Source organism: Oncorhynchus kisutch, linkage group LG17 (assembly GCF_002021735.2).
Source record: "Oncorhynchus kisutch isolate 150728-3 linkage group LG17, Okis_V2, whole genome shotgun sequence".
NCBI lineage: Eukaryota > Metazoa > Chordata > Actinopteri > Salmoniformes > Salmonidae > Oncorhynchus > Oncorhynchus kisutch.
In genome coordinates, this window is record NC_034190.2 from 24,076,850 (window position 1) to 24,101,030 (window position 24,181).

Genomic DNA, 24,181 nt, shown 5'->3' on the forward strand with positions numbered 1-24,181 from the left:
TCGGTGTGCGTCACTCACTCACTCTCGGTGTGCGTCACTCACTCACTCTCGGTGTGCGTCACTCACTCACTCTCGGTGTGCGTCACTCACTCACTCTCGGTGTGCGTCACTCAGTCAGCAGTTATGCCCACCTTTCAACATTGGATAACGTGGTTGAAATGTGAGGTGCTGAAGCTCATTGGCTAGAACTCTAATCGCTATGGGGCTGGCCCAAGTGGGGGGAAATAAGATGTCGCTGCAAAGCTTCAAGAAAAGAGTCGCTTTCAAACTAGGGATTTCAAGGCTAATTGAGTTTAGACAGTAATTCTGATTATAGACTATGAATATGTATGAACCACACATTGACACAACCAGTTAAAAAAATGACTTTCTTAGTCTCCAAAGTACAGGAGCATGTCTTTAATCTTAAACACACTACTGGTTTAAAATACATGCCCCCCCCATCCAAAGTGTCTCATCTTCATCCCATCCACCCAATGACATCATCCAGCATCTCTACTTTTTACATGCTGTTAAAGATCATCATGGCTATCCCTGACAGGAACAGTGCCTTAGGAATACGCTAGGAACATGTGGTAGACTTGTCTTTGTTTTCTCCGTTTGTTGTTGTTGTTGCCTGGGACATGTTGCTAATGCTACGCCATGCAGAGTGTTTAGAGTTCAGCAGAGACTGAGAGAAGAGGAGGTCCTTTAGCAAAAGAGACAGGACTTCAGTGATGCTGATGATACTGGGGGCGTAATAATCATATTATTCAGAAGAAGAAGAACCAGAACCACGTGTCAGAGGCCAGCTCTGCCCATGTCTAGCTGATGGCCAGGCAGTCTGTCTGGGGGTCAGTCTCTTGAGGCGAGGTGGGCGTTGGAGTGGCAGCCTCCTCGGGGGTGGGAGCGTCGTCTGTGCTGGTGGAGGTGTGGACCTGAGTGGGGAGGACGCGGCAGAATGCTGATATCATTGAGCTGGGGCCGGCCTCGGGGTCGTCGTCGGGGTGAGAGGTCACAGAGAGGTGCAGGGCGCCGGGGGTCAGTCTGACAGGGCAGAAGGCGGAGCCGGTGGAGATGAAGTTGACCTTGTTCTTGTCGGGGCAGGAGAAGAGCGGGACGGACGCTGACTGCCTGGAGCTGGACAGACAAAAGAGACGGCGTATAAACTCCTTTCATGACATGTATATATATCACTGACCTTCAGTATCAACCACTTTGGTGTGATAAAAGAGATCCTAAAAGATCCCTGGTCTCTTGTGGTGCTTACCTCATTTCCTCAAACACCTTGATCTTCTCACAGCCCTCTGGGGGTTCTCTCTTGAACATATAGCTGTTGTTGGGTTTAGGAGACGAGGCAAACTTTGGCAGGGGAGAGCTACTGCCACTGTCTGTAGACCGAGACAATGGTCAGAAAAGGACAGAAAAGACGATTACTCTACAGTCCCCGGACAAGACACACAGTCCACGTTGGGAGTTCAGAGCCTTGCACAACGGTAGGATGTCCAATGGAGGCCTTGCCCCAGGTCTGAGAGAGCACCCTGACAGTCCTACCTTTATCCCTGTCGTAGAGCAGATCGTCGGTGGAGTAAGGGCTGCCCCCGTGTGAGCCGGACCCCGGGGGGCAGGCAGGAGAGGGACAGGGGGACAGGCTGGAACTACTGCTGGAGCGGCCGGGGGCAGAGGGGTTCTGTGTGTCCACGCTACGGGTACTGCTGCTGCGCTGCTGGGGGGGGAAGGGGGCTCGCCGCCCGTCTGGTACCTCCAACACCTGGGGGAGGGCGAGGAGTGAGGGAAAAAAAATAAAGAGTTGTCTCGTCATTGAGTACTGCAAGTAATAGGATTTCCAGTGACACAGCAGGCGCATGAGTGGTTGTGTGCACGTCTTCTCAGCTCCTTCCAGACACACGAGTTTCAAGTTCCAAGTTGTAATGTCACATGCACAAGTACAGTGAAATGCCTTTCTTGCAAACTCTAAATGTAGAGAAAATGGTACGGCACAGTTTCAAGAAAACAGTCACTTTCAAAGTAGGGCTTTTGTGGCTAACTGAGTAAAGATAGTCATTCTGCTTATAGACGATATATGAACTACACATTGACACATGCAGCCCATGACTGATGTCATGCTTGACTGCGAGTGGCCACCGCTAGTATTGTGTGAGAGTGCATATTGTAAATATGTGATTGGATGCATCTAACAGTCCATCCCCTCACCTTGAGCTCCTCCTTCTCTCCGTTGTTGTCTCTGATGAAGACCTTCTCCAGCTCGTGGTTGATTCCCTCCATGCTGCTGGGTACTCTGGTGATGGAGGACTTGGGCACCGTCATGTTGGACATCGGGGACGACTTAGACATGCAGGACCACTGCAGGGACCAGGGACACAAATCGCAGACATTCAAAAACAAAACCTCAATATTACACATATAAGCAGAATTCTGGTGATTAAGCTTCCCTGGCGTGTTAGGTTTGCACTTTTGGGTCGATTGCCTTGATTCCATTCCGTTCAGCAAGCTAAATCATGCATTCCCCTAAAAGCATGACACAAATAAATAAATATAAACCCAAGTCTGGATGGCAGTATTGTGCCTTACCTGTGCTTGGTCGGATGTGGTGTTGATGATAGGTCCCTGTAAAGGAGATGAGCCGTCTTTGTCTCTTTGACACAGAGACGGACGACCTCCCTGCTGCTGCTTACTACTGCCACGCAGCTGCTGCCGGAGCTTGGCTATCTGCTGAGGAGAACAGAGGAGGAGGAGGAAAGGAAGTGGAAAGAGGGAGAGGAAAAGAGGGGGAGAGTAAGACAGAGACAAAGGAAAGAGAAAATAAACATGGGGAAAGGGAGAGAAAGGAACAGTAACATGTTAACAGATGAACCTCTGTCTCATGTAATGTAGCCAATTTAATCTTATCACGTTTTGACATAACCCCATATTTCCACCAGGGGTCACCATAGCTCAGGCCAGGCAGCTTCAGTAATGAATGCATCAGATTACATATATAGCTGGAGCTGTGCAGTCCCTAGGTACATCTAAAAGGAGACATTCCTTTCAGACTATCTTGCAGGCTAGTCATTGATCTAATCGCTAAAGGAAGAATCCATAATTTTTTTTTTTTAAACACACATAAAAAGGGCCATTTACAATCTAATGTCTTTCATTTGCATGGTGCTGTTCAAACCTTTGAAAGACCCACAGACTGTGCTAAACTGTGCATCTAACAGAAAAGATGACTGTGTATTGGCTCTAAAGGGCTAGAACTCCAGTCCTGTGTGGCTCTATATCTTTGACCCACATCTATAGTTCTTCATAATTCTGCATTCATATTAGACCACAGAGGGAAGTTTCAATTGCTAAAAGAGTATTTTAAACTCTCAGACAAGTGGGGGCCTTTTGTGTGTCAGATAGAAGCACAGTACAGTTAATGGCAAATCAGATGAATAGTTGCTTATATATCGTAACCACAGGTGTAAATAATGGCTACTTCTCAGAAAGTGTTAAACTGTCATGAGGAGTAAACAAGGTACAGCCTCAGAGGATCTACATCATTTCTCAAACCACTTTGGATTACAAACCGAACTATGAGAAGCGTACCATATTACATATTGGATGACTAAATAATTAAAATGTTACATTACAGTGTAGTTTACAAATAAAATGGTCTGACGGGTAAGTGGACATACTCGGTATTCATATCCCAAAATAAATACATGCTCAATACAATATTTTAATAGAAAGTTAGCAAAAATAGGTAAGATCTTGTTACCATGGAAAGGTAAAAACCCTGATGAATTCTTTAATCACATCCAAGCTGACCTATTGACTGATGGCGTGCAAACACCGGACAACTTGTTAAAACAATGTTATTAGATGGCGTGCAAACACCGGACAACTTGTTAAAACAATGTTATTAGATGGCGTGCAAACACCGGACAACTTGTTAAAACAATGTTATTAGATGGCGTGCAAACACCGGACAACTTGTTAAAACAATGTTATTAGATGGCGTGCAAACACCGGACAACTTGTTAAAACAATGTTATTAGATGGCGTGCAAACACCGGACAACTTGTTAAAACAATGTTATTAGATGGCGTGCAAACACCGGACAACTTGTTAAAACAATGTTATTAGATGGCGTGCAAACACCGGACAACTTGTTAAAACAATGTTATTAGATGGCGTGCAAACACCGGACAACTTGTTAAAACAATGTTATTAGATGGCGTGCAAACACCGGACAACTTGTTAAAACAATGTTATTAGATGGCGTGCAAACACCGGACAACTTGTTAAAACAATGTTATTAGATGGCGTGCAAACACCGGACAACTTGTTAAAACAATGTTATTAGATGGCGTGCAAACACCGGACAACTTGTTAAAACAATGTTATTAGATGGCGTGCAAACACCGGACAACTTGTTAAAACAATGTTATTAGATGGCGTGCAAACACCGGACAACTTGTTAAAACAATGTTATTAGCAAAACAATGTTCCACTTTATTTGGAACGGCAATTCAGACTAAATTAAAAACAGGCATATTTATATCATTCATATGAATTCGGGGGGCTACAGTTATTGAATATTAAAGAATTGAACCTCTCACTAAAGGCTTCAGTCATACAAAAGTTAAACCTAAATCCAAACGGGTTCTCCAGCAGATTAGTAAGAATGGCTCACCCTCATTTTCCATTTCTTCAAAACGCAACCCCTCACTTTTGGTTATTTGAAAATGAAATCTCTAAAATATCACTATTTTTAAAACAAGCCATAGAAAGCTGGTTGCAATTTCAGTTTAATCCACTAGAAAAGTATTACTGCAAATATACTAATTGATTAAAAAAAATAATATATATATATATATATATATAGTCTTTGTTAATTATATCATACATAGGACTGGGTGAGTTGTGACCAATGCATCTACCAACAATATATGGAATGTCTGCTCTATCCACAATTATAACCAGCTGATTGCAGCATTACTGCAAAAATGAAGGCTTGTGTCAGTCGGCCCTGCATTAAAGACCAAAATTGAACCAATATATATAAATAGGAACGTATACCAGTTCCATTTAAGGACCAAGAAGTTTACAGTACAGGTTGCTAAATAGTTGGGAAGAGATTTCTGATGTGCAGATTCCATGGCACAGGGTTTATGAACTGACACACAAAACAACACTGGATTCAAAACTGAGTTTTTCCATTTTCATTATACTAAATTCTTGCAATCAATAGAATGTTATGTATATGGGGGTTACAACTATCCCAACTCTGCAGATTTGGCTGTGAAGAAACAAATCATTATTTCACTTGTTTTGGTTCTGCCCATATGTAGCCTGTTTCAGGTCACAGGTTAAGGAATGGCTGAACAATCACACTGCTGGGTGCTTTTAGTAAAGGAGTTCATCTATTATTTACAATCTGTGGAAACTCTGAGAACAGCTTTTCAGAACTTTGGTTGAAACATCATACAGTATCACAGTTGAAAAATATTTGGCAAGTAGAAGAAGTCAAGGCGGGATGTTATTTAGAGATCAATGGGAGGGGTTGAGGGTAGCTGAAGGGTGAGATATATATAAATAAGAGATGTAAAATGAGAGATGTAAAATGTACTGTGTCCGTAAGATGTATATAGTATGAATAAGCTGGAAGTAGAAGCCTAAGTATTGTTGTCCATTAGTTTACTCCAATTAGGTGAGGGTTAGCAGAAAGTAATGAAAGAAAATATATTTTTTCATTATGTGGGACTGGAAATTATGCAGAAATCACATTGATAGCCTTGTAGCTATAAATTGCTTGCCACATACATGGTAGCTATTTTATGCATATAGCATCTCACGACAACCAGACAAGACAAGCCCAGACATGTTATTTTCCCTGTGCCTTTACACACAAGTCATTGGAGGTTCAGTCATTGCAGTAATTTTACTATAGCAACACAGGTCCCCTCTTACACCAGAAACACATGCCATTTTCACAATGCATTTACACAACCCGTCCTTCAACTTGTCCTCTTCCACCAAGTCATTTTACTATAGCAACACAACACAAACACCCAGCCTAACAGGTCCTTATCAAAGGAGGCTCTGTCTGAATGGAAAGGCTGATATGTGATCCACTTTCTTCAGCCATAGTGGGCCTGGTGCACTCAATAGTTAGTCAGCTTTCCAAATAACTCAAGAATCAATAGGCGATAATAGGCACATCACAAATTTCTCTTATGATGCTGGGCCCAAAATAAAGATAGTATATGTAGGCTTTTCTTTCATTACTATAAACAGTGTTGCTCAACTGCTTTATTCCAGCACCAACATCGCTCCTGAATACACCAACTCAAACACACATACTGACAACTCACTCAAGCTCTTATGTGCGACTTGTTTCAGGAAACTAGCCATATGTCGCGTGCCAGTACTTCACAGGAGAGGCATTTTAATGCATTTATCAAAATGCATTTTTGGGAGAAATGCCTTATGGAATATGTGAACTTTCATGTGCCTTAAAATGTGTATGTCATCTGTAAATGCAATAAAAATGGTTAATTTACAAGCTTAGTTGGTTAAGCCACAGAAAAAGACAGAAAATAGCCCACTAGCCATGATTGACTGAGATAATGGATGGACTGGGCATGCCTAGAGATGAGGTGGAATAGGTCTGTCATGTAGCATGCTTCTATCCATAACATGAGCTGGTCAGTATGTCTAGGTAATCCTTTCTAACACTGCTTTTTAAAAAAGATATCACAAAGAACTGCAAAAGTGTTGCTCTCCACTTTCTGGAGGACCGAGTTTTGAAATCAGTGGAATGCCCGGTGGAAGCAGAGTGTGATAGCTAAAAAGATGTAGAAAATTCTGCCGTTTGATTGCAAATATGCAGAGGGAGTTGAAAACAGAATGCTGTTGTATAAAATCACCCGTCACCGAATTACATCTTCAACCATGTCATCCGTGACAGAGAGGGAGAGGTGTCAAATTAAACTTAGAAATTAAAGCGTACTTTTAGCTAGCTAGCTAATGTTAGCTGGCTGGCTTGATCACTAACGTTACATGTATGACCTGTGTAGTAATATTATTCGTATCTCAGAGTCATTTGCATTGCTAGTTATAGCCTAATGTTAGCTAGCTAGCTAACATTGAACCTAGTTGGTTAGCTATTTGCAGGGTAGTAATGTTATGAGTTGGGATTATGGTGCATTGTTTAGCTAGCTAGCTGTCTAAAAAGACCACTATGCAAGTAACCATTTCACTGTACCGTTTAAACCTTCTGTATGCTGTGCATGTGACAAATACACTTAGATTTTATTTGATAAAGTGTGTGTTTAGAACTGCAGCAAAGTCAAGTTAGGATATAAAGTTAGGCCAACGAGATAGTGTGACAAGTCCTGAAATCCTCTGGTAGAATGCCCTGCTTTTATTTCATCACACTCACCACCGTAAGCTTTTTTCTATAATTAGCTTTCCATTAACTTGTAAATAATGATCTTGTTGTGGTAGCTAGCTAGCTAACCTGCTAGAAACAAACCAAAACACTGTTTAGCAAGTTGATACCTGGTTTGCAAAATTAACATATACTAAATTTATTTTTAAACAGGTGGGTTTATTGGCATTAAAATACACCAGTTATGCTATTTTGGACCACTAGGCTGCTGATGTCATGCTATCTTTAGTTTGAGTTTTTTCATAACGACAACAAGTTTGATGTCGGACGACAATAGAATGTTCATGTGTCACTGCGACAACTGTCTACAGATAAACACAATATAAACCAGCCTTTAGTCTTGAAATCTTTGGTTGTTTAGTACACTACCGTACTCGCTCTGTATAGCACATGTGAATCCTTAAAGAGATGGGTGAGGAGAAGGCTTAAGAGGGTGTGAATGATGCTGAATGGGTGTAGACAAAAAAGAGCTCTCCAGAAGGTGTACCAAAATATTCAAGGACCATTTTCTCAGAATTGAGCAACAAGTTTATCAACTTTAAAAGCAGAATTACTTTCCCATTGTTCCTCAACTGCAGTGTATGATATGCCATTTTCTAGCTGAGTCTCTACTTTTATACAATGTAAAAAACACATTTTCATTTTGCTACATAAGACCGAATCGAGCCAGTCAGTCACATGGTTATTCTTGAACCTCTCTGGGATATGTGGGACGCTAGCGTCCAAAAGCCAGGGAAAATGCAGAGCGCCAAATTCAAATAAATTACTATAAAAATCTAACTTTCATTAAATCACACATGCAATATAGCAAATTAAAGCTACACTTGTTGTGAATCCAGCCAATATGTCAGATTTCAAAAAGGCTTTTCGGCAAAAGCAAACAATGCTATTATCGGAGGATAGCACCTCCGTAAACAAAGAGAGAAAAGCATATTTCAACTCTGCAGGCGCGACACAAAATGCAGGAATAAAAATATAATTCATGCCTTACCTTTGACAAGCTTCTTTTGTTGGCACTCCAATATGTCCCATAAACATCACAAATGATCCTTTTGTTCGATTAATTCCGTCGATATATATCCAAAATGTTCATTTATTTGGCGCGTTTGATCCAGAAAAACACTAGTTCCAACTTGCACAACGTGACTACAAAATATCTCAAAAGTTACCTGTAAACTTTGCCAAAACATTTCTAACTACTTTTGTAATACAACTTTAGGTGTTATTTAACGTAAAAATATGAAAATATTTTTTACGTTAAATAACACCTAAAGTTGTATTACAAAAGTAGCTTGAAATGTTTTGGCAAAGTTAACAGGTAACTTTTGAGATATATTGTAGTCTCTGTGTTCAATACAGTAAGAAAACAACCTGACGCTACCTTTCTGGTCACGTGCCTCTATCTAACAGTGCACTACAAGTGACCCTCGTTCTGAACAGGGCTACTTCTTCATTACACAAAGGAAAAACCTCAACCAATTTCTAAAGACTGGTGACATCCAGTGGAAGCGGTATGAACTGCAAGAAGGTCCCTTAGAAATCTGGATTCCCAATGAAAAACCATTGAAAAGAAAGTGACCTCAAAAAATAGAAAATCTGAATGGTTTGTCATCGGGGTTAAATAAGCATGCCCCATAAATGTATTTTAGAACTAAGCACAGATATAGCCCTTAGATCACTCCAGACCTGACTGCCCTTGACCAGCACAAAAACATCCTGTGGCACACTGCATTAGCATCAAATAGCCCCGGCGATATGCAACTTTTCCGGGAAGTTAGGAACAAATATACACAGGCAGTTAAGAAAGCAAAGGACAGCTTTTTCAAACACAAATTTGCATCCTGTAGCAAACTCCAAAAGGTTCTGGGACACTGTAAAGTCCATGGAGAAAAAGAGCACCTCCCAGCTGCCCACTGCACTGATGCTAGTAAACACTGTCACCACCGATAAATCTACGATAATCGAGATTTTCAATAAGTATTTTTCTACAGCTGGCCATGCTTTTCACCTGGCTACCCCTACCCCAGTTAACAGCTCTGCACCCCCCCACAGCAACTTGCCCAAGCCTCCCCATTTCTCCTTCACCCAAATCCAGATAGCTGATGTTCTGAAAGAGTTGCAAAATCTGGACCCCTACAAATCAGCTGGGCTAGACAATCTGGACCCTCTTTATCTAAAATTATCCACCGCAATTGTTGGAACCCCTATTACTAGCCCGTTCAATCCCTCTATCATATCGTTAAAGATCGGAATGCTGCCGCGGTCATCCCCCTCTTCAAAGGGGGAGACACTCTAGACCCAAACTTTACAGACCAATATCTATCTGCCTTTCTAAAGTCTTCAAAGGCCAAGTTAACAAACAGATCACCGACTATTTCGAATCCCACCGTACCTTCTCCGCTATGCATCTGGTTTCCGAGCTGGTCATGAGTGCACCTCAGCCACGCTCAAGCGCCTAAGCGATATCATAACCGCCATTGATAAAAGACAGTACTGTGTAGCCTTCTACATCGACCTGGCCAAGGATTTCAACTGTCAAATCACCACATTCATACCGGCAGACTCAAAAGCCTTGGTTTTTCAAATGGCTGCCTCGCCTGGTTCACCAACTACTTCTCAGATAGAGTTCAGTGTGTCAAATCGGGGGGCCTGTTGTCTGGACCTCTGGCAGTCTCTGGGGGTGCCACAGGGTTCAATTCTCGTGCCGACTCTTCTCTGTATACATCAATGATGTCGCTCTTGCTGCTGCTGATTCTCTGATCCACCTCCACGCAGACGACACCATTCTGTATACATCTGGCCCTTCTTTGGACACTGTGTTAACAAACCTCCAGACGAGCTTCAATGCCATACAACACACTTCCGTGGCCTCCAACTGCTCTTAAATGCAAGTAAAACTAAATGCATGCTCTTCAACCGATTGCTGCCCGCACCCTCCTTGCCCGCCCGTCTAGCATCACTACTCTGGACGGTTCTGACTTAGAATATGTGGACAACTACAAATACCTAGGTGTCTGGCTAGACTGTAAACTCTCCTTCCAGACTCACATTAAGCATCTCCAATACAAAATGAAATCTAGAACCGGTTTCCTATTTCGCAAACAAAGCATCCTTCACTCATGCTGCCAAACATACCCTCGTAAAACTGACTATCCTACCGATCCTTGACTTCGGCGTTGTCATTTACAAAATAGCCTCCAACACTCTACTCAGCAAATTGTATGTAGTCTATCACAGTGCCATCCGTTTTGTCACCAAAGCCGCTTCTACACCTGCATTGCTTGCTGTTTGGGGTTTTAGGCTGGGTTTCTGTACAGCACTTTGAGATATCAGCTGATGTACGAAGGGCTATATAAATACATTTGATTTGATGATTTGATATACTACCCACAACTGCGACCTGTATGCTCTCGTTGGCTGACCCTCGCTCCATATTCGTCGACAAACCCAGGTCATCTATAAGTCTTTGCTAGGTAAAGCTCCGCATTATCTCAGCTCACTGGTCACCATAGCAGCACCCACCCGTAGCATGCGCTCCAGCAGGTATATTTCACTGATCATCCCCGAAGCCAACTCCTACTTTGGCCGTCTTCCCTTCCAGTTCTCTGCTGCCAATGACTGGAACAAATTGCAAAAATCACTGAAGCTGGAGACTTATATCTCCCTCACTAACTTCAAGCATCAGCTGTCAGAGCAGCTTACCGGTCATTGCACCTGTACATAGCCCAACTGTAAATACCCAACGACCCACCCAACGACCTCATCCCCATATTATTATTTAGTTGCACCTTTGCACCCTAGTATCTCTACTTGCACATTCATCTTCTGCACATCCATCACTCCAGTGTTAAATTGCTAAATTGTCATTATTTCGCCACTATGGCCCATTTACTGCCTTACCTCCCGAATCTTACTACATTTACACACACTGTATATAGACTTTCTATTTTGTTATTGACTGTACGTTTGTTTATCCATGTGTAACTCTGTGTTGTTTGTGTCGCATTGCTTTGCTTTATCTTGGCCCGGTTGTAGTTGTAAATGATAACTTGTTCTCAACTGGCCTACCTGGTTAAATAAAGGTGAAATTAACTAAAATGAACTCCTCCTCTCACTAACTTTCCAGCGATTCACTTAAAAATACATTCTGCTAGTACACAGAAGCTAAAAAAATATAATTTTGTGTGTGTGTGTGTGAGAGAGAGAGTTTTAAGACATTCAGCTAGGCTGGACAGAACTTCACACAGGGATGAAAATAGAGCAAGTACAACCTATATAATGCTGAGGAAATAAGAACACAAGAGTTAAGTGAGGAAGTGTTGGTAAATAATGAGGTCTATAAGATTACGGTTGCTTAACAACCCTGGTATCTCTTGAGGTTATATAGGCCTACGAACAATCATGGTGTAACTGAAGGGGACCTCAACCCCTCTGCACGACAGCTCCATGCTCCATTACCATTAATAAGGAACATGCCTGAGCACTAGTATTTTAACTGTTCTCCTTGCTGCTAAACTAGGGAGGGAGAGGAAGAGCGCAAGAGAGAGCCCGCTATAGGCAGACCTGGCTCTCAGGAGAGAAACGGCTGTGCATACTGCCCACAAAATTAGGTGGAAACTAAGCCGCACTTCCTAACCTCCTGCCAAATGTACGACCATACTAGAGACACATATTTCCCTCAAATTGCACAGACCCACAAAGAATTCAAAAACAAATCCAATTTTGATAAACTTCCATATCTATTGAGTGAAATCCCACAGTGTGCCATCACAGCAGCAAGATTTGTGACCTGCTGCCACAAGAAAAGGGCAACTAGTGAAGAACACACACCATTGTAAATACAACCCATATTTCAGTTTATTTATTTTCCCTTTTGTACTTTAACTATTTGTACATCACTATAATACTGTACATAGCCATATGACATTTGAAATGTCTCTTCCTTTGAAACTTTTGTGAGTGTAATGTTTACTCATCAATTTGTATTTCACTTTTGTTTATCTATTTCACTTGCTTTGGCAATGTAAACATATGTTTCCCATGCCAATAAAACCCTTTGAATTGTAGAGAGAGAGAGAGAGGCAGAAAGAATGAAAGGAAGGGGCTGAAAGAGAGAGAACGAGGAATCTGAGGTCTGCCTGGCTATCTTTTCTGTCAATAAATTGCCTGTTAGTTTATGGCTGGGCTGGCGGTTGGTTGCTGTGAGGGGAAGTTTCTGGTTAGTTGCGAGGGAGATAGATAGTGTTATCTGCCTCCTCCCTGCCTGTGGCCGTATAGTACCAGGGTGGAGCGGAGAGGGGATGATAAGACAACGACCGCCCGCCCCGGCACTACGTCTCTGACACCCAGCATTAGAACAGAGAAGCCCTGAGCATGCGGACGTCATACAGGAAGTTATATCTAGAAGGTGGCGAGCGGGAGGGGGCATATCACGGCAGATGGTAGGCAGTTCCCCATTGACATTCTAGTCGTCATGTCAACTTCAAGTCATCTCAACCTGGCAGAATCTACGTCCGGGTTAAAGGAGGATGACAGATTTCATCAGTTTTACACAGAGGCCTACTGTACAGTATGCTGTCACTGTTGATCTGATAACACCTCGGTCCAATCGTCATTAGGAAAGTGCTGCAAGTTGTGTTTTCTTACGAAAGGTTAGGGTTTCTAATGACGTGTTTTAGTGGTGTGTGTGTGTGTGTCGTGCATGCATACACAAGCGTGAGTGAGTGTGTACCTCTTTGAGCTGGTCTGCGCTGCCCCAAGAAGCAGAGCGCTGGTGTGTGCCCCTCCTCTCTCCTGCTTCTTCACTCCAACATCCAGGTGTCTGAATTCAACAAGGAAACAACCAATAATATCATTATCTAATTGCCAACCTCATATTCTCATCAGCTATGTCAATCATCGTGAAACTCGTGGTAGGGAATACAAGTCCGCAGCCTGGGAGAGGGTCCTTTGACCCCCAGCCTAAGCAGTGCACTACTTTGCCATTTCAGATTTGCCGTTGCGACACAAAACCTCAGACAGTTATGTGAACTTGATCTCTCTACCATGCAGCAGTGGCAGGTTTGACATGGATGCTTTGCTGTGCATACATCATGTATAATGAGATCTAAAATGGACCTTCAACTAGCCGTGAGTGCTCTGCTGTGTGTCAGAGCACAACAGAAAAAGGAGAGGCCTCTAAATGCTGCAGGCTCAGCTAAAGCTACTGTGATGAATAAGTGATGTCAAATGGAGAGAGAGAGATAAAGTAGCCCTCGCTTCTCCCCTTGGTTACCCCTGGTCTGTTACTGGAGCTGAGAGAGATAAAGTAGCCCTCGCTTCGCCCCTTGGTTACCCCTGGTCTGCTACTGGAGCCGAGATAAAGTAGCCCTCGCTTCGCCCCTTGGTTACCCCTGGTCTGCTACTGGAGCTGAGAGAGATAAAGTAGCCCTCGCTTCGCCCCTTGGTTACCCCTGGTCTGCTACTGGAGCTGAGAGAGATAAAGTAGCCCTCGCTTCGCCCCTTGGTTACCCTTGGTCTGTTACTGGAGCTGAGAGAGATAAAGTAGCCCTCGCTTCGCCCCTTGGTTACCCCTGGTCTACTACTGGAGCTGAGAGGGATAAAGTAGCCCTCGCTTCTCCCCTTGGTTACCCCTGGTCTGTTACTGGAGCTGAGAGAGATAAAGTAGCCCTCGCTTCGCCCCTTGGTTACCCCTGGTCTGCTACTGGAGCTGAGATAAAGTAGCCCTCGCTTCGCCCCTTGGTCTGCTACTGGAGCTGAGAGAGATAAAGTAGCCCTCGCTTCGCCCCTTGGTTACCCCTGGTCTGCTACTGGAGCTGAGAGAGATAAAGTAGCCCTCGCTTCGCCCCTTGGTTACCCATGGTCTGCTACTGGAGCTGAGAGAGATAAAGTAGCCCTCGCTTCGCCCCTTGGTTACCCTTGGTCTGTTACTGGAGCTGAGAGAGATAAAGTAGCCCTCGCTTCGCCCCTTGGTTACCCCTGGTCTACTACTGGAGCTGAGAGGGATAAAGTAGCCCTCGCTTCGCCCCCTGGTCTGCTACTGGAGCTGAGAGAGATAGTCGCCCCTGGTTACCCCTGGTCTGCTACTGGAGCTGAGAGAGATAGTCGCCCCTGGTTACCCCTGGTCTGCTACTGGAGCAGAGAGAGATAGTCGCCCCTGGTTACCCCTGGTCTGCTACTGGAGCAGAGAGAGATAGTCGCCCCTGGTTACCCCTGGTCTGCTACTGGAGCTGAGAGAGATAGTCGCCCCTGGTTACCCCTGGTCTGCTACTGGAGCTGAGAGAGATAGTCGCCCCTGGTTACCCCTGGTCTGCAACTGGAGCCGAGAGAGATAGTCGCCCCTGGTTACCCCTGGTCTGCTACTGGAGCCGAGAGAGATAGTCGCCCCTGGTTACCCCTGGTCTGCTACTGGAGCAGAGAGAGATAGTCGCCCCTGGTTACCCCTGGTCTGCTACTGGAGCAGAGAGAGATAGTCGCCCCTGGTTACCCCTGGTCTGCTACTGGAGCAGAGAGAGATAGTCGCCCCTGGTTACCCCTGGTCTGCTACTGGAGCAGAGAGAGATAGTCGCCCCTGGTTACCCCTGGTCTGCTACTGGAGCAGAGAGAGATAGTCGCCCCTGGTTACCCCTGGTCTGCTACTGGAGCAGAGAGAGATAGTCGCCCCTGGTTACCCCTGGTCTGCTACTGGAGCAGAGAGAGATAGTCGCCCCTGGTTACCCCTGGTCTGCTACTGGAGCAGAGAGAGATAGTCGCCCCTGGTTACCCCTGGTCTGCTACTGGAGCAGAGAGAGATAGTCGCCCCTGGTTACCCCTGGTCTGCTACTGGAGCAGAGAGAGATAGTCGCCCCTGGTTACCCCTGGTCTGCTACTGGAGCCGAGAGAGATAGTCGCCCCTGGTTACCCCTGGTCTGCTACTGGAGCCGAGAGAGATAGTCGCCCCTGGTTACCCCTGGTCTGCTACTGGAGCCGAGAGAGATAGTCGCCCCTGGTTACCCCTGGTCTGCTACTGGAGCCGAGAGAGATAGTCGCCCCTGGTTACCCCTGGTCTGCTACTGGAGCAGAGAGAGATAGTCGCCCCTGGTTACCCCTGGTCTGCTACTGGAGCTGAGAGAGATAGTCGCCCCTGGTTACCCCTGGTCTGCTACTGGAGCAGAGAGAGATAGTCGCCCCTGGTTACCCCTGGTCTGCTACTGGAGCAGAGAGAGATAGTCGCCCCTGGTTACCCCTGGTCTGCTACTGGAGCTGAGAGAGATAGTCGCCCCTGGTTACCCCTGGTCTGCTACTGGAGCAGAGAGAGATAGTCGCCCCTGGTTACCCCTGGTCTGCTACTGGAGCTGAGAGAGATAGTCGCCCCTGGTTACCCCTGGTCTGCTACTGGAGCAGAGAGAGATAGTCGCCCCTGGTTACCCCTGGTCTGCTACTGGAGCTGAGAGAGATAGTCGCCCCTGGTTACCCCTGGTCTGCTACTGGAGCAGAGAGAGATAGTCGCCCCTGGTTACCCCTGGTCTGCTACTGGAGCTGAGAGAGATAGTCGCCCCTGGTTACCCCTGGTCTGCTACTGGAGCAGAGAGAGATAGTCGCCCCTGGTTACCCCTGGTCTGCTACTGGAGCTGAGAGAGATAGTCGCCCCTGGTTACCCCTGGTCTGCTACTGGAGCAGAGAGAGGAGGAGAAAGACAGAAGGAGGAAGACAAGCGTAAAATAAATGAGAATAAAGTAAATACAATTTTCCTGGTTGCGTACAAATATGTTATCGCGGGTGCAGAGAAATGCTTATGTTTTTAGCTAACAGAGCAGTAACACCTAACACTAGACACAAATCCCCCAAATAAAAAGAAATAAGAAATATCAGAACGAGCACTGTCAGAGTCTGGAATACACAGCTGAAGTCAGAAGTTTACAAACACTTAGGTTGGAGTCATTAAAACTGTTTTTCAACCACTCCACACATTTCTTGTTAACAAACTGTAGTTTTGGCAAGTCGGTTAGGGCATCTACTTTGTGCATGACAGAAGTAATTTTTACATTTGTTTACAGACAAACGTGGGTCAGAAGTTTACATACACTAAGTTGACTGTGCCTTTAAACAGCTTAGAAAATGTCATGGTTTTAGAAGCTTCTGATATGCTAATTGACATCATTTGAGTCAATTGGAGGTGTATCTGTGGACGTATTTCAAGGCCTACCTTCAAACTCAGTGCCTTTTGGATTGACATCATGGGAAAATCAAAAGAAATCCGCCAAGACCTCAGAAAAAAAAATTGTAGACCTCGACAAGTCAGGTTCATCCATTGGAGCAATTTCCAAACGCCTGAAGGTACCACGTTCATCTGTACAAAGAACAGTACGCAAGTATAAACACCATGGGACCACGCAGCCGTCATACTGCTCAGGAAGGAGACTCGTTCTGTCTCCTAGAGATGAACGTACTTTGGTGTGAAAAGTGAATCAATCCCAGAACAACAGCAAAGGACCTTGTGAAGATGCTGGAGGAAACAGGTACAAAAGTATCTATATCCACAGTAAAACAAGCCCTATATCAACATAACCTGAAAGGCCACTCGGCAAGGAAGAAGCCACTGCTCCAAAACTGCCATAAAAAAAGCCAGACTAGGTTAGCAACTGCACATGGGGACAAATATCGTACTTTTTGGAGAAAGTTCCTCTGGTCTGATGAAACAAAAATAGAACTGTTTGGCCATAATGACTATCGTTATGTTGGGAGGAAAAAAGGGGAAGCTTGCAAGCCGAAGAACACCATCCCAACCGTGAAGCACGGGGGTGGCAGCATCATGTTGTGGGGGTGCTTTGCTGCAGGAGGGACTGGTGCACTTCACAAAATAGATAGCATCACAAGGGAGGAAAATTATGTGGATATATTGAAGCAACATCTCAAGATATCAGTCAGGGTTTTAAAGCTTGGTCGCAAATGGGTCTTCCAAATGGACAATGATCCCAAGCATACTTCCAAAGTTGTGACAAAATGGCTCCAGGAAAATAAAGTCAAGGTATTGGAGTGGCCATCACAAAGCCCTGACTTCAATTCTACAGAAAATTTGTGGGCAGAACTGAAAAAGCGTGTGCGAGCAAGGAGGCCTACAAACCTGACTCAGTTACACCAGCTCTGTCAGGAGGAACGGGCCAAACCCAACTTATTGTGGGAAGCTTGTGGAAGGCTACCCGAAACGTTTGACCCAAGTTAAACAATTTAAAGGCAATGCTACCAAATACTAATTGAGTGTATGTAAACTTCTGACCCACTGGGAATGTGATAAAGCTGAAATGAATAATTCTCTCTACTATTATTCTGACATTTCACATTCTTAAAATAAAGTGGTGATCCTAACTGACCTAAAACAGGGTATGTTTACTAGGATTAAATGTCAGGAATTGTGAAAAACTGAGTTTAAATGTATTTGGCTAAGGTGTATGTAAACTTCCGACTTCAACTGTATGTATGTATGTATGTATGTATGTATGTATGTATGTATGTATGTGTGTGTGTGTGTGTGTGTGTGTGTGTGTGTGTGTGTGTGTGTGTGTGTGTGTGTGTGTGTGTGTGTGTGTGTGTGTGTGTGTGTGTGTGTGTGTGTGTGTGTGTGTGTGTGTGTGTGTGTATGTATGTATGTATGTATGTATGTATGTATGTATGTATGTATGTATGTATATATATATATATATATATATATATTAGTGATCCACTGATCAATAGATATCCATCTATGCACACACACACACACACACACACACACTAGTGTGTGCAAAGCTGTCATCAAGGCAAAGTGGCTACTTTCAAAAATATAAAATATATTTTGATTTGTTTCACACTTTTTTGGTTACTATATGATTCCATGTGTTATTTCACAATTTTGATGTTTTCATTCTACAATGTAGAAAATAGTACAAATAAAGAAAAACCCTTGAATGAGTAGGTGTGTCCAAACTTTTGACTGGTACTGTATATATATTTCGTTTTTTTGTTGTTGCTCAGAAAACAAATAAAACCACCTACGGACCAACAGTTGGGGAACCCTGGTCTAGAGTGTCGAGGATAGGTGGAGGTGATATGATCCTTAACCATCTCTCAAAAGCGCTTCATGATAACAGAAGTGGGTTCCACGGGGTGATAGTAATTTATTTCAGTTACCTTGGCTTTCTTGGGTACAGGAACAATGGTGGACATATGGAAGCAAGTTTGGACAACAGACAGATATGGAGAGATAGAATATGTTTGTAAACCCCCCAGTCAGCTGGGATGCACATGCTCTGAGTACGCAGCCTGGGATGCTGTCTGAGCGGCATCCGCTTAAAATGTCTTACATCGCCACAGACAGTCCTCGTGAGCGGCGGTGGCACGCGTTGGCGGCTCAGTGTTTTTCTCAAAGCAGGCAAAGGCGTTTAGGTTGTCAGGGAGAAGGACGGAGTTCGCAACGTGGCTGGCTTTCCCTTCATACGTGATTGTCTGGAGTCCCTGCCACATTTAAAAAAATTTTTTTATCTACCTTTATTTAACTAGGCAAGTCAGTGCAGAATTCCTATTTACAATGACAACCTACCCCGACCAAACCCGGACGACGCTGGGCCAATTGGGAGTCCCATAGGGCGGCGCACAATCACGGCCGGATGTGATGCAGCCTGGATTTGAACCAGGGACTGTAATGATGCCACTTGCACTGAGATGCAGAGCCTTAGAACGCTGCGCCACCCGTGTCCATTTTCCCAGTCACCTTGTCGTGGTTAAATGCGGTGGTTCACGCTTTCAGTTTTGCGCAAATCCACAGTTTTTGGTTTGGGTAAGTTCTAATTGTCAGTGTAAACAACATCCTTTATGCACACAGAGTCAATGTATATGTTGATGCTATTCTCAGAGACAACTCAGACCATTTCCTAGTCCACGTGATCAAAACAATCTTGAAGTATAGATTCTGATTGGTTCTGATTAAGTTTCTGCCTATAGGAGGGGAGGAGCAAAATTAAGGTGTGATCTGATTTGCCGAAGGGAGGGCGGGGGAGGATCTTAGAGCCGTCCCAGAAGGGGGAGTAGCAATGGTCAAGAGTGCTCGATACGCGGGTAGCACAGGAGATATGTTAATACACTATATATACACACACACAAAAGTAGGTGGACACCCCTTCAAATTAGTGGATTCGGCTATTTCAGCCACACCGCTTGCTGACAGGTGTATAAAAAATAAAAATAAATAAAAATAAAAATATCGAGCAAATAGCCATGCAATCTCCATAGCAAATATTGGCAGAAGAATGGCCTTACTGATTAGCTCAGTGACTTTTAACGTGGTACCGTCATAGGATGCCACTTTTCCAGTTTGTCAAATTTCGGCCCTGCTAGAGCTGCCCGGTCAACTCTAAGTGCTCTTATTGTGAAGTGGAAACGTCTAGGAGCAACAACGGCTTAGCCGCGAAGTGGTAGGCCACACAAGCGCACAGAACGGGACCGCAGAGTGCCGAAATGCGTAAAAATCGTCTGTCCTTGGCTGCAACACTCACTACCGAGTTTCAAACTGCTTCTGGAAGCAACATCAGCACAAGCACTGTTTGTCGGGAGCTTCATGAAATGGATTTCCATGGCCGAGCAGCCGCACACAAGTCTAAGATCACCATGTGCAATGCCAAGCGTCAGCTGGAGTGGTGTCAAGCTGGAGCAGTGGAAACGCATTCTCTGGAGTGATGCTTAACCACCTGGACAAATCTGGGTTTGCCATGCCTAATCACCCAACATCCGTGGCCGACCTCACTAATGCTCGTGGCTGAATGGAAGCAAGTCCCCACAGCAATCTTCCAACATCTAGTGGAATGTCTTCCTAGAAGGGGGGGGGGACTAACTCCATTATAATGCCAATGATTTTGGAATGAGATGTATGTAAAACAGAGTATGTTACCGTCCCTGATGTCTCTCTAGAATGAGATCCTCACCCTGACCTTGTCTATTGTCCAGGGACTGAACGTTAGAGAGTAATATACTTGGAAGCGGTGGATGGTATGCACGCCTCCTGCGTCTGAATAGGAGCCCACTCCTCTTCTGGAGCAGCCCCCAGGATGAATGGAACTGCCTCGGAGAGTTCAAACAAAGGGTCCAATTCAGGGAAGTCGAATTTGTGATGAGTGACCACGGATGTACTATCCAAAAGTTATTTTCAAATGCATGTAATAATGCAAGAAATGTTCCGAGCAAATAATGTAAGAAATAACAGGAACTAGAAACAGGGTGACCATGTCAGGCAGCACCATCTTGTACATTGCCGGGCTCTTTCAACACATGACAGGCATCAAACAGGAATTAAATAGAGTGTGCTGTGATAAAGAATATGCCAACTCTGTGTGTCTGCTTGAGAGAAGGCAAAGAGAGATAATAAAAGAGTGAGAAATGGAATAAAGAGAGAGAGAAAATAAAATCCCAAGTCCAAGAACATTGGGAAACAACGGCTCTCCAAAATGTTTGTTTTTTTGTGTAGAATACGTAACCTCATTTCACCTTTTTATTTTCTGCAGTTATGCCTTCATCACAGCATCAGTGAATATATACTGTAGGGGCCAATGGAAGTGCTAGGTCAATGCTGTTGCCGGAAGAGGTAGTAAATATTGTAAAATGGTGAGTTCTTCTATTAATTTGTGGAATCTTCACATTGTTGTCTTCTGTACCCAGTTCAACACCCTCACCAAGCCAGGCAGGAAACAGAGAGAGACAGCTTTGAACATAGCCTTTTTCATCTCCTCTTTAAAGAGAAGAGTACACACACACACACACACACCATATCCTCTCCTCTTACAGTGGACCATGTGTGACCGCATACCGTTCCCTGCCCTGCATGTGTTCGGTCAATGAACAAACACTCCAAAGGAAATTCCAGTTTTTCAGTTGGTTAGGGTTCGGGCTGTTTGGCATATGAAAAGTGTCCTTATACCACAAGCCATAAACCTTTTTCCGATGCTGAGGACGAGAGCAGGTTCGTGAATATGTCAGATTTTTCTATGCATGTGGACAAAGGAGAGGTGGAATGGATGGGTTGGTTCATATAGTAAACCGGCTGCCAGGTTGACTCCACAGTAATATGTTTTTTGAGACGATCTAGCAATTTGGCTATGGGCTGGGCTGAGGAGGTTATTAGGTCCTGGTTGCCGAGCAGTGCAGTAAAACAGAATGTAGGAGGTCATCAGGGGCTGACACTGTCATAGTTCATGTGGGGTCGAATGACATTAAGGCTCTGGAGCAACGAACCGCCCTTGCTGTCTCTGCCTGGCCGGTTCCCCTCTTTCCACTGGGATTCTCTGCCTCTAACCCTATTACTGGGGCTGAGTCACTGGATTACTGGGGCTCATGCCGTCCCTGGAAGGGGTGCGTCACCTGAGTGGGTTGAGTCACTAATGTGGTCATCCTCTCTGGGTTGGCGCCCCCCCTTGGGTTGTGCCATGGCGGAGATCTTTGTGGGCTATACTCTGTCTCAGGATGGTAAGTTGGTGGTTGAAGATATCCTTCTAGTGGTGTGGGGGCTGTGCTTTGGCAAAGTGGGTGGGGTTATATCCTTCCTGTTTGGCCCTGTCTGGGGGTGTCCTCGGATGGGTCCACAGTGTCTCCTGACCCCTCCTGTCTCAGCCTCCAGTATTTATGCTGCAGTAGTTTGTGTCGGGGGGCTAGGGTCAGTTTGTTATATCTGGAGTACTTCTCCTGTCCTATTCAGTGTCCTTCTCTCTTTCTTTCTCTCTCTCGGAGGACCTGAGCCCTATGACCATGCCCCAGGATTACCTGACATGATGACTCCTTGCTGTCCCCAGTCCACCTGGCCGTGCTGCTGCTCCAGTTTCAACTGTTCTGCCTTCTTATTCGAACATGCTGGTCATTTATGAACATTTGAACATCTTGGCCATGTTCTGTTATAATCTCCACCCGGCACAGCCAGAAGAGGACTGGCCACCCCACATATGCTCTCTCTAATTCTCTCTGTTTTTCTCTCTCTCGGAGGACCTGAGCCCTACGACCATGCCCCAGGACTACCTGACATGATGACTCCTTGCTGTCCCCAGTCCATCTGACCGTGCTGCTGCTCCAGTTTCAACTGTTCTGCCTTATTATTATTATACAACCATGCTGGTAATTTATGAACATTTGAACATCTTGGCCATGTTCTGTTATAATCTCCACCGGGCACAGCCAGAAGAGGACTGGCCACCCCACATAGCCTGGTTCCTCTCTAGGTTTCTTCCTAGGTTTTGGCCTTTCTAGGGAGTTTTTCCTAGCCACCGTGCTTCTACACCTGCATTGCTTGCTGTTTGGGGTTTTAGGCTGGGTTTCTCTACAGCACTTTGAGATTTCAGCTGATGTACGAAGGGCTATATAAAATAAATTTGAAATTAAATTTGAATTATGAAGGGCAGCTCAGAACAGCTGAAGATGGATTTTAAAAAACTGATTGGGTCTGGCCCTCTGCCCTCCCTAAATTGTGGCATTGAATGTTTCAGCAGACTTTTATCCCTCCATAACTGGCTACTGGCTATTATAAGGAGGATGGCCTCCACCCAAATCATTTGGGTTCCTGGATCCTTTCACAGCATTATAAGGCTGTGTTGAGACAATGACTTATCAACGACCCAAGTCCAGCTTATTTAATCCCTACCGTTGTGTCGCTGAGTTGTCATGATGCTTCAGCAAATGTACATTATCCCAAAGGTGTTGGAACTGTTAGCACTGAGGTGGTGTGCCCTAGCAGGAAGTTCGCTGTGGGTAGCTCACCCTGTACTAACATAAAATAACCAGAGGATGTCTAACTCTGTTTCTCTTGCTTTACTGGGAAGCTAAGCAATCAAGAATCCCAGAAAAGAGTACAAAAAAATTCCATAAAAATTAAGGTTCCTGAAATTACAGTTTTTTCTAACAGATTAAATTCATATTCTGACTATCTCTGAAACTCACTTAGATAATATTTTTGGTACATTGTTATAAGATCTACAGAAAAGCCAAAGGTGGAGGTGTGGCTGTTTATATTCAGAACCACATTCCTGTAAAGCTTAGAGAGGATCTCATGTTAAATACTGTTGAAGTAATATGGCTACAGGTTCATCGGTCTCACCCATTCTGGTGGGAAGTTGCTATAGATCACCAAGTGCTAACAGTCAGTATCTGGATATCATGTGAAAAGCTTGATAATGTACAGTGCCTTGCGAAAGGATTCGGCCCCCTTGAACTTTGCGACCTTTTGCCACATTTCGGGCTTCAAACATAAAGATATAAAACTGTATTTTTTAGTGAAGAATCAACAATAAGTGGGACACAATCATGAAGTGGAACGACATTTATTGGATATTTCAAACTTTTTTAACAAATCAAAAACTGAAAAATTGGGCGTGCAAAATTATTCAGCCCCCTTAAGTTAATACTTTGTAGCGCCCCCTTTTGCTGCGATTACAGCTGTAAGTCGCTTGGGGTATGTCTCTATCAGTTTTGCACATCGAGAGACTGAAATGTTTTCCCATTCCTCCTTGCAAAACAGCTCGAGCTCAGTGAGGTTGGATGGAGAGCATTTGTGAACAGCAGTTTTCAGTTCTTTCCACAGATTCTCGATTGGATTCAGGTCTGGACTTTGACTTGGCCATTCTAACACCTGGATATGTTTATTTTTGAACCATTCCATTGTAGATTTTGCTTTATGTTTTGGATCATTGTCTTGTTGGAAGACAAATCTCTGTCCCAGTCTCAGGTCTTTTGCAGACTCCATCAGGTTTTCTTCCAGAATGGTCCTGTATTTGGCTC

At 44.4% G+C, this 24,181-nt stretch overlaps 1 protein-coding gene across 4 annotated transcripts in view; it reads right to left on the minus strand.

The window, feature by feature from the left end:
• Window positions 1–354: 354 nt before the first annotated feature.
• The window catches only part of LOC109907365 (glucocorticoid-induced transcript 1 protein), a 44,618-nt gene continuing 20,791 nt past the window's right edge, over window positions 355–24,181 (minus strand). For 2 of the 4 annotated variants that reach the window (XM_031793399.1, XM_020505293.2), the window contains exons 3-8: window positions 13,152–13,241; window positions 2,572–2,709; window positions 2,194–2,343; window positions 1,534–1,750; window positions 1,250–1,370; window positions 355–1,119 (exon numbers count right to left, since the gene is read on the minus strand). In XM_031793399.1, coding sequence (XP_031649259.1) covers window positions 804–1,119; window positions 1,250–1,370; window positions 1,534–1,750; window positions 2,194–2,343; window positions 2,572–2,709; window positions 13,152–13,241 — 1,032 coding nt within the window. In that variant the 3' untranslated portion in view covers window positions 355–803. Of the gene's footprint in view, window positions 1,120–1,249; window positions 1,371–1,533; window positions 1,751–2,193; window positions 2,344–2,571; window positions 2,713–13,151; window positions 13,242–24,181 lie in introns of all 4 variants that reach the window. The other 2 variants (XM_020505292.2, XM_020505294.2) reach the window with 1 other exon arrangement.